The 10,621-nt window shown below is 63.0% G+C and overlaps 1 protein-coding gene across 1 annotated transcript in view; it reads right to left on the bottom strand.

Annotated features, from left to right (window-relative positions):
• The window catches only part of HR (HR lysine demethylase and nuclear receptor corepressor), a 16,686-nt gene extending 9,071 nt beyond the window's left edge, over positions 1-7,615 (bottom strand). Inside the window, 7 exon segments of the mRNA XM_017861103.1 lie at positions 31-195; positions 1,698-1,891; positions 1,969-2,119; positions 3,465-4,257; positions 4,981-5,408; positions 5,411-5,626; positions 6,844-7,615. Coding sequence (XP_017716592.1) covers positions 31-195; positions 1,698-1,891; positions 1,969-2,119; positions 3,465-4,257; positions 4,981-5,408; positions 5,411-5,585 — 1,906 coding nt within the window. The 5' untranslated portion in view covers positions 5,586-5,626; positions 6,844-7,615.
• Positions 7,616-10,621: the final 3,006 nt, after the last annotated feature.

The following is a 10,621-nucleotide window of genomic DNA, read 5'->3' as shown; positions in this document are numbered from 1 at the left end:
CCGCCCTCCCACCCCAGCCCCTCTCCCTACCTGCTTTCTCCCTGGCCCGCCCAGCGCCTGCCACACGACCGCAGGCCACACACAGCCGGTGGCTGCAACGGGGACATCGCCAGTGGGTGTTGAAGAGTCCGTGGTGGCAACGGCTGCAGCAGCGTGGAATGCCTGGGTTGTCCTCTGTCACGGCTGGCCCTTGGCCTGCTGACCACGGAGAGAACAGGGTCAGAGGGTGAAGGCAACAGGCCCCAGTGGAAGGCTTCATGTGGCAAGGATCCAGGCAGGGGCAGGAGAAGCAGGGAGCAGCTTCCATGGAGGGCCCCCCAGGGAAGGGAGACAAGCCCCTCGACAGCTACCCACTGCTTACTCCTCAGCCCTGTCAAGAGCTTGCTGCAGAAACCATCCTGTCCAGCAAAGCTCTCCAGGGATAGTGGAGGCCTCAGCTCCACCATTCCTGCCCCACACCCAGCCCTGCCCCAGGGACTTCCCCACTGGCCCTGCATTACTAATCCACACCGCTTCTAGCGCACTCTTTCCTCCACCTCCTTCCCTCCAAGCCGTATGTGCTACCAGAAATGGTAACCATGCTCAGGTGCCATTTCCTCCAGGAGACTTTGTTGTCGTTGTTTTGAGATAGGGTCTCACTCTGTCACCTAGGCTGGAATGCAGTGGTGTGATTACAGCTCACAGCAGTCTCCATCTCCTGGGCTCAAGTGATCCTCCCACCTTGGCCTCCCAAAGTGCTGGGATTACAGGCATGAGCCACTGCACCCAGCCAGGAGTGGGGTTTTCTAAGAGCCGAGTATCAGACTAAGCCATTGTTGGTAGGTGGAAAAGGTGCCACTGAGTACAGTTCAACAAACGCCTTGCCTTTGGGTGCAGGGGATTCAGAGGTGGTCAGGACTTGGCCCTGCCTCACGGTGCACACATTCTGGGTAGGGAGATGGACCCATAAATATGGCAATGACTGTGGCACTATGAGGCGGGTGCTGGAGGAAAATGCCAGGGAAGGGTGAGGATGGGAATGCAGGCGAGCTTCCCAAGAGGGCCCCAGAGGATGAGTAAGTTTTCATTCACCAGGTAGAAAGGGAGGAGCAGGGCATTCCAGACACAGGGACAGCCAGTGCCAAGGCCTGAGGGGATGACAAGCTCCAGGGAGCCGGGAAAGGAAGGATGGGTGGCGTGTGTGCTGGGAACCCAGGCTGGGAGTGGCAGGAGCTGACAGGGAGCAGGGAGCTGGCTGAAGATGCACCAAGGGGCCTGGCCTGTCTGAGGCAAGAGGGAGCCCCGGGGGGTCCACCCAAAAACTGACCGGCAGCCCAGGGCTGTGTGCTTACGAGGAACTCCCTCTGCTGCGGAAAGGCGACCAGAGGGAGCGCCTGCAGCCAGAGGGACCTTAGCCCAGGTCCTGCCAGCCCTCCAGGCCCAGGAGCTTCGCCTGACCCCCAACCCCTCAGGAGCTCCCCCACCTCCCAGTGCCTTGCCGATACTTGGCACTCATTCTTGTTTTCCCAGCAAGCCCAAAAACTCCCAGAGAACTGGGCTGTACCCAGTTTGACACCTTCCTGATGTCCCCACCCAGGCCAGGAGCTCTTCCAAGGTTGCCTTAGGTCTAGGAGCCGACAGTGTGGGTGGGGTCAGGGGAGGGACACCTGGGGCTCCCCCTACAGAGACCCCATGCAGACCCAGGAGGTCCTGTTCACCTTCCCGCTGGGCCCAGGCCAGGGCTTCCCGCTCCCTCCGCAGCAGGCGGCACAGTCGGTCCCCCAGACCACTGAGCAGATGCTTGGCGAGGCCTGTGCTGAGCCCACCATCAGGGCCGGACCCTGGGCCTTCCTCAGAGCTGGAGTTGGCGGCTGTGTCTTCCTCCTGCTGTGGTTCCCCTCCCAAAGGTGATCTGGAGAGAGGGCAAGGGGAGATGAGGAGGGACCCCTGGCGGGAGGGTACTGGAGGCATCCAGGGGCAACGGCTCACCTCCGCACTTGCTGAAAGTGGCCGGCCGACCCTCCTCCCTCTCCAGCTGCCTGGACACAACTTTGGCATTGAGCCAGTTTTGCAGGGAGAGCCAGGCATGGTATGTCCTGAAGTCCTGGGTCCTGGAGACTGGCCTGGCCATCTCGGGGTCCTGAGGAGACAATGTGGAGGTCAGGAGTCTGGGCTTCCTGGGCTGCTGAGAACCCCATCCCAGCCTTAGCGCCCACCCCGTCCACACTCAGACCCAGCCCAGTTCCTTGCCCGAGGCCTCTGAAGCTTAATTCAGAACCAGCAAGAGTGGACCAGGCAGCTGGAAGGCTCGCACGCCAGGCTGAGCAGGGAGTCTGAGGATGCCCTGACACGGACCGGCAGCCGAGGGAAGAGGTTGTCTGTGTGTTGAGCCCAAGGCTTTGGGCAGCTGGGGCGATCATCCTGACACATGTGCAGGATCCAGTCAGTGTAGACTTTGGATAGCTCCACTGAAGGCTTAGTGATACCGCTGGCTGTGTGACATGAGGAGATAATCCCAAAGTGGACGGAGGGCGCCGGAAGGTGAGAAGGCCGGAGAGTTTCGACACAGGCCACAGGTGCAGTAACCCAAGAAGGCGAAGGGGCCAACTACCCAGCCAGGGCAGAGGCCTGGGAGGGCACACACAGGCCCATGCCAGGTGCAGGGGCATTTGAGCAAGGCCATGGAGAGTCCTGATCCACACCCAGCTGTCCAGGAAGCTGAAAAACTGAAGTGATCCCGAAGAACTGAGGCTGAGGCCGGCAGTGCCAGGCCTTCCGTGGAGGGCACAGTGTAGCAGACGACTCCAGGGTGCGCCCAGAGCCCTAACACTGGCAGAGTCCAAACTGAGTATCCAGTTCCCTCTGGCCAAGAGAGCAGCAGTTCCTGGGACAGGACAAGGGATCCTTCAGGAGAAGCAATTCCCCAAACAGGGATTTGTGGCACAAGCAGTCATCGCAGTGAACATTTACTGAGTGTTCACTGGGTGCCAGGAATTCTTCCAAGCCCTTGCTATGAATTATTCTAGCATTTAACTTTTACAGCAGTCTTCCTGAGGTAGGTGCCATCTTCATCCCTATTTTATAGATGAAGTAACTGAGGCCCAGAGAGGTGAAGTTGCTCATCCTAGGCCACACAGCTACCAATCAGCAAAGTCAGGGACGAGGTGCTCTGGCTCCAGAGCTGTGCTCTGAACCATGTCATTATACTGCTACCAACACACCAGGGCTTGGGAGGAGACAAAGATAGAAGCTACTTGCTAGAAGGCTCTGGCCTAGAGACGCTGAAGAACTCCCAGAGAGCCATTGCGATCCAGGTGGGAGGCTAACCACTGGCTGTGGTCCATTCATAAAGCGGGCGATCCAGGTGGGAGGCTAACCACTGGCTGTGGTCCATTCATAAAGCCTACGGACCCCGCCCCATGCGAAGCCCCAGCCCCGGCTGCCCCCTCCCATGCAGGGCCTGCAGCCCCTCCCGGCCCCCTTACCTCTCTGGTCATCATGCTGTCCCGAGTCCGCCTCCTTGTTCCCTATTGATGTGTCCCGCACCTCCTGCCAACCCCCAGCCCCCTGTTCTGCAGTGCCTGGGAAAGGGTCCGGTGGCCGCTTGGGGGCTGGGCTGCCCACTGCTCCTTGGATCTCCGGGCTGCCTGCCCTTTTGAGGGCCCGGAGCTGAGCAACCGGCCTCTCCTCGGCCTCAGGGCAGCCGCGTGGACATTCAAACTGCTCTGAGTGCCGTGTGAGCCATGTCTTCTTCAGTTTGGTGTGGTGGCTGGGGGGGCAGGCCCTGGGGCCAGAGGCCTTGTTCACTTCCTCACTGGGTTCGCTGGCTCCACTGGCACCCCCCTCCAGGCCCTCCTGGCACTTCCCACAAGGGCCAAGACCCCCATCTTTAGTGGGTGGATAGGATGAGCAGCAGCCCCGCTGGGTGATAGGTGGCTCGGGAGAGGGGCACCTTGGTGTGGCTGGTGGCCCCAGCTGGTACCCAAGGCTCCCACCGCTTGGTCCAGCCCAGACGTTGCCAAGAGTATGAACGAGGCCTGGGTGATAAGCGGGCCAGGGGGTCCGGGGCACAGTGTCTGGCTGCCCCAGGAAGAGTGGGCAAGGATTCTGCTGACGGCCAGCTCCCATCTCTCCATCCCTCTGGTGCAGTGAAGGACGTTCGGCCTTGCCGGCTCTCTGCAGGTGCCCCCCAGGGTTTAAACCCAACAACCCAGGTTCCGCAGCTGCCAAGGGCTCTTTTGCCAACCTGAGAATGCTCGGATCCTTGTGGTAAAAGCCCTAAAGAGGGGAGAAAGTGTTACGCCTGGGCTGACTTGGGCTCCCCGTGCCTAAATGTATGGGCAGAACTGGCAAGTAAGAAGGAAGGGGAGAATACTGAAGCCCTCAAATTCTGATTAATAAATGCACTGCCCTAGGTCTCTGGAGTGCCTCCGACACTGTCCTGGCAACCCCCACCTCCTCCCCCAGGATTTCTCAGACTTCCTCACAAGGAAGTCTAAGAACTAAAGGGTCCTGGCACAGCCAAAGGGCATCCAGGGTCTGTTTGGGCCGTTTGGCGTCCTATGCCATACTGAGTTTTAAGTGTTTTAAAATCTCATCCCTGGGAGTGGGAGTCATCTATGGGGGAGGTGCCCCAGACATGGGCCATGGGGTCCCCTGCACATCCCATTCTCAGATAGAGGGGCCTTCTCTGCCCGCCCATCTCCTCCCAGGACAAGCCACACATTCCAAGGCCACAGTTCCCAGGACCTTATCCTAGGCAGACAATGGGTGAGTCAGTGGCTGCAATGACCTGAGGGCAGGGGAGGCCTAGAGAGATGGAACTGCTTAGGGGAGGGCTTGCTTGGGGTTGACTGTGGGGCCCGGGACAGCTCCAAGCTGATAGACCCCTCTACCTCGGTGCTGCCTTCTCTTTTCATCACAGTGGAAGAACAGCTTGGGGACCACCAAGCCACTTTGCAAGGCCAGAGCCACAGGTACCCTCTCTGCCCCTGCACTCACCTTGCTGCCTAAGCTGAAGGCAGAGGGCACTTTGGGCTGGCCCCCGGAGTGTACCCAGGGGTGTGGGGCCAGGGGCCAGTCACGTGGACGCTCTGGGGGCAGGCCAGACACTAGGTAGGGTGGCAAGCAGGTGGGCACCCAGAAGGGAGCTCGCTCCAGGATCTTGGTCTCCAGAAGGAAAGGGCAGCTCCAGGGCCGGAAGGCCACAGGGTCACTCTTGAGATGGCCACCACCATGCTCAGGCATCAGGGGGCCACAGCGAGGTGGGCACGCTGGCCCACAGAATGCCAGCGGATGGGTAAGCATGGCCTCCTTCCAGCGCAGTCCCTCTTTGCTGCCCAGCCAGTTGACCTTCCTCTCCCCATTCTGGGGGCCCTCGCCCTCCACGAGCGGGAGCGTGTCCTTGGGGCCCTGGGGGAAGCCAGGGGAAGCCAGGAGTCTGGGGTGCTTGGGAAGCCCCCCCAAAAGGGAGCAGGCTCTCCCAGGCACAGCGGCCCACGGTGCAGGCCATCTCGAGGCGGGCTGCCGGGCTCCTGTCTGACGATGCCGTTCTCTGCGGCCGTCTTCTCCCAGGTGCCCTTCAGGAAGCTGGGCGTACTCTCCATCACTCTCCTGCCCTCATGGGGCTCTCCCAGAGGGGGGGTCCCTGGAGCATAACCATCAAAGCATGAGCTTCTGGGGCACATTCCCCAAGCACCTTACTGCCTGGCACAGAGTGGACACTGCCCTGGCAGCACCGAGGCAGCTCAAACTAGTAAGGCAAGTGCCAGCCCACAACTGGGCACCGTGCTGCCTCTCCACATGCAGCCAGACGCATCTTGCTCCTCCAGTATGGGGATATCATCCCTTCCCCAAATTCCACCTAGGCCAGTGCACCTCAGCAGAGGCTGCCATCGCTAGTAGGGCATGTCCTGGCCTCACGGAGCTAGGAATCTGCTCACGACCCATGAGGCAGGACAGAAAGTGGAAGGCCCTGAACGAGGAAAAAGGCTGGATCCTGAGCCTGACTCTGTCCTATGCTGCGTGGCCCCGGGCAAGTCATGTCACTCCTCTGGGCCTCAGTGTGCCCTTGAGGGTTGAGTCGTCTCAGAGGATTCTTCTCATCCTGCAATCAGTGGTTTTGGGGGTGCTGCTAGCCCAACCCTAGCCTACAGTCCCAGCCAGGTTTGTTGCCGTGGGAAGTGCAGGCCTGGCAGGCTGGAGTCACTGGGGAAAGCTGCCAGCCAGGGCCGCTGGCTGTGTCTCTCTCTACACCTGCGCGGCCCTGAGTCAGCCTCTTCCCAGAGCCCTGCAGTTTCTCGGCTTCTCAAGCAGAGTCCCAGGACAACTGCAGGAGGCTAGGAACCCCGCCCTGGCCCCCAGCGGGAAGAACGCGCCGGCACAGGGGAGGGGGATTAAGAAGCCTCAGCTGGATGGGTCAAGTTGCCTTAGCCCCGCCAGCAGTGACAGGGCAGCCGCCACCGCCGCTGGAAACTTCAGCTTGGCGGGGAGGGGAGAGGGAAGGAGGCGGGGAAAGCGGGCTGGGCCCCAGAGAGACGCAAGGGAGGGAAAATTGAACGTGCGTACAAGGGACCAGGATGACAGGTGGCACTAGAGCGGCAGCGCTCTCTTGGCGCGGTCCCCTCGGCCAGCGCGACGAAGCCCCAGGCAAGAGGTGACGGCGCAGTGGCAGAGGGCGCCCAGGTTTTCTGGAGCCACGGCTCCGCCGTGGTCTGGCCGCGTCGGGGGTTCTAACTTTCAGGTGTCAGAATGGGTGGCCCAGCCCAGAGGGGCACGGGGAACTCACTCCGTACGGGCACCGCAGGCTCGGCTCAGAAATCCCCCGACACGAGTGTCCCCAGACGGCGCGCTCCTGGTGCTTACCTGGGCTTCACCGGCCGGTCGCGGCGCAGGCGGTGGCGGTCGTCGTGGCCGGCACCGGGCGCCTGCTCCCCATGGGCCAGTTCCGGGGCCTCCCGGCCGGCGGGCGAGGATACGTTCTCTCGCTCTGCTCAGCGCGCTCGCGCTCTCCTTTCCCCGGGGCGGCGGGGGCGCTCTAGGGCCGCAGGTTGGAGGGGTCGGACTCCGGGATCTGCAGGATGCGGCACACCGCGCGGATCGGCCGCACCAGCTTCTGGGCCGAGGCCGTGGGTTGCGCCATGGGACGCCGAGACTCCGTGCTGCGCCGCGGGGAGGGCCGGGCCGGGGCTAGGGAGCGGGTGCCCCCGGAGGGAGAGAAGGCGCCGGGCCGGGGGGAACACGCGCCCCGGGTCGGAGATGGCCGAGTGGGGGGAAAGGCCGAGGGGCCGGGGGAGGGGGTCGTGCCTGGATGGGGGTGCCGATCCTGGGACCCAGGAGTGAGGCACCGGCGAGGGCGCAGTACCGCGCAGCGCGGCTAATGGAGGTAGAGCGCGGCGGAGTGCGCAGCAGGACCTCTGATCGCCATCGCCAGACGCGCAACTGAGAGTGGGGAAGCTGCTCCGCCGGTTTCCTCCTCCAGCACCCTGCGGGAAACAGGAGCCCGTGATTCGGCGGCCGCGCCTGGGCCTGCCCCCTCCCGGGCCCCGGGGGCTTCCGCCAACGCCCCGGCGATGCCACCGGCTGCGCACGGGGAGAATGAGCCCTTTGTTCCCCCTCCCCCCGCCGCACCCGGGCGCCTGCCGAGAGAGGCTCCCCCGGGGCAGCGTGCCAGCTTCCCAGCCGCCCCACCCTCCCGTGGGCCCGGCCCCGGAGCCTGGCAGGCGGGCGGCACCCCCACTATAGGTGCCAAGCCCGGGAACTGGAGCAAAGGGCGGGAGGGGCCGGACCAGGCCACGGTGGGGCGGGGTGCCCCCCAGGGTGCTAGGGCGGGGTGGCTGGGAGGGGGCAGTGCCAGAGCTGGCAGGGGCAGACGAGTTCTCACGGGTCAGTGATGGGCGCTCTGGCCCACGCCAGCCGTGCTTTGCCTGCCGGGCCACTGGCTCCTGGTCCTCTCCAGCTCTGGCACATGGCACGCCCCACTGGCCTGTGTCTGCCCTGCCTCATCCTCACCTTGTCAAGCTGCTCTTTGCCATTTTCCACCCCAAACCTTTTCCAGACCCCTTCCAGGGCCCAAGGGCACAAAGGGTTGCGGCCTAGGACCTCTGGGAGGGCCTGGGCTCGGGTGTGTCCCTGGTCTAAGGGCCTTGATTTCGCCAAATGTCTGGAGAGGTCATGGGCCCAGATGAGCTCCCACACCGGCTCCAGACCCCGGGCTGTGAGTGTCTGCCCCATCCCCAGGGTTCCTGGTGCTTCCAGGCCAGGGGCTGGAGAGGCGCCCATGGGAGTGGCTCCCGGGAGAGCACAGAGAGGAGAGGAAATGGAAAAGCAGGGCACCCTCCACCCGAGGAAGCATCCCGGCTCCGCTGCGGGGGTGGTTCCAGTGCAGACACAAACAGACAGATTCAAACACACACAGACAGATTCAGACTCACACAGAAACCCACACGCCCAACGGGCGCTTCCCTTCCCCTCAGGCACCCACCTCCCACCCTCAGCTACCCTGGCTCCCTGAGGAAGCCATCCTCAGCCTGCCTGGGACAGAAGCTGCACTCCCTCTTTCCCATCCCCTGGAAGCGATGGGTTCTGGATGCCTCTAGCTTGGTCCCAAGTCACACCACCATCCCTGCAGAGGGAAGCCCTGAAGAGCCAGGAGCCTTCCTCCTAAGGGATGAGTAAGGCCTAGAGCCTTCTACCAATTGAGAAGAGTGGGGGTCCTGGGGAGCAGGGGCCTAAAGGAGTGGGCACTGGGCCGGACTTGGGCTGTGTTGGCATCGATTCACCCTGCCCCTGGCCTCCCCCCAGAGGCCAGTTCTGTGGGAAGGCAGGCTGGTAGGGGTTGTTTACATGACTGAGTAACACTCCCTTCCTCCCCAGCTCCCCTGAGGGTGGCTGGGACCTGAGTGTGCCAGGGGAGATGCTTGTAGAGGGTCTAACATGGACTGGAGGCCCCAGGCTCTGAGGCCCGGCCTCCCACTTCCAGGCTGGCTCCAGGGGTGAAGGTGAGGGACTGGGGTGTGCCTGTGGTCCCCCATCTGTGTCCTCTGGCCTCCCTCCTCAGCAGCCGAAGCTTGTGGGAGCGCCAGGGGGAGATTCCTGCGGCTTGGGGCCTGGAAGAGGCCAAGATGGGAGCCCGCGCTGTTCAGAACCCTGAAAGCCTATCGCTCACATCCCCAAAGGGGTTGGGGACTATCCCAGGGGTGTGGGGCGGATACCCCCCTACCGCAGTTGCCATGTCTGCTTTGTGAGGCCACAGTCCCTGGACTAGAGCAGCAGGGCTCTTGGAGACAGGCTGCTGAAAAGCCCAGGGGCTCGTGGGGACTTGCGGGGTGGAAGGAAGGACCTCTTCCCCACCCTCACTCAGCTCCCCATCCCGCTTTGGGGCCCATGCCACAGGCCCACAGAGTCCTTGTAGCCGGCTGTTCTGTGCCTGAAGACGGAGCAGAGCTGAGGAGACACACAAAAGACACAAACACAGAAGGAAAGCCACACGGCGCGTGGACACAATGCCAGACTCGTGGACAAAGGCAAGCTGACCAGCACCCCCAGTCATTCGTGGACCGAGCCCCAGCCCCTCACCGACCCCTGGCGCACTGACACACACTCGCTCGCTGACATACGCTCGTGCTGACGGGCACAGCAGCACTCACGAGCCGGCGGCCCTCATGCCATCCCCAGAGCCCCTTACCTGGGCAAGCACAGTGCCCCCCGGGCAGAGCAGCCCCCGGCCCAGGGGAGGGCAGCAGGCGGGGCGGGGGGAAGGAGCCCCGGAGAGTCAGGCCAAGCTGCCACTAATCCGGGCGGGGAGAGGGGGGGCACCCACGTCAGAGCGGGGACTGCCGGGTGGAGGGCATCTGAGGACATCCCCTCCCACACACGCGGCCGTCTGGGCACCTAGCCCTGCTTCCCCAGCCCCTCCATCCTTCAGACAGCTGAGGCTGGCCTCCCCCCACCCCACCCCACCCTGTGGCAATGCCTGGGATGGGGGAGGGGAAATACCAGGCGAATTCTCCGGGGACCCGTGTGGGGTGGAGGCCAGCGGGTGGGGAAGAGGGGAAGGAAAGTGTGAGAATGCGTTTGGAACCCAGAGGCAAGCTAACGCGAAGCAGATGCCACCCCTCCCCTCTCGCCCACCCACCTACATCCCTGACCTAATTCCTCTTCTCAGTCTGCACCTCCCAGTGCGCTTCCTCCTCCCCCCACCTCCCCTCCCCTCCAGGTTACCCCCACAAGCTACCCACCCGGGAAGAGGAAGCCAGCTCCACTCTGCCCTGGGCTTGGGACCTTTGTGCCTACCTGGAAACACCAACTGTGGCCCCCAGGATTTCTCCAGCAGCAGAGGATCCTCCTGCCCAGGCATCTGCCCCCTACGCAGCTCTTGAAACCCCTGGTCCCTGATGCTGGGTAGAGGATGGAGCCAGAGCCTGGGTGCCACCTCCTTAACCCCCTCAAGGTGGAGGGCAGTGCCAACCAGCCCCGACCCAGCTTGGGCCAGGACTGTGTCAGAACTAGAGGCTAATCAGTGGTGGCTAAAAATACAGCCAATGCATGCGGCACACATGGAGGCTGGAGATGGGGAAGGGGACCAGGACACAGAGGGCCCCAGGCCGAGAGGGACAGTGATGGGGGCTGAAGAGGCAGGGAG

Source organism: Rhinopithecus bieti, unplaced genomic scaffold (assembly GCF_001698545.2).
Source record: "Rhinopithecus bieti isolate Rb0 unplaced genomic scaffold, ASM169854v2 scaffold_59220, whole genome shotgun sequence".
NCBI classification, from domain to species: domain Eukaryota; kingdom Metazoa; phylum Chordata; class Mammalia; order Primates; family Cercopithecidae; genus Rhinopithecus; species Rhinopithecus bieti.
Note: the sequence above shows the minus strand (reverse complement) of the source record. Positions and strands in the feature narration are given on the sequence as shown.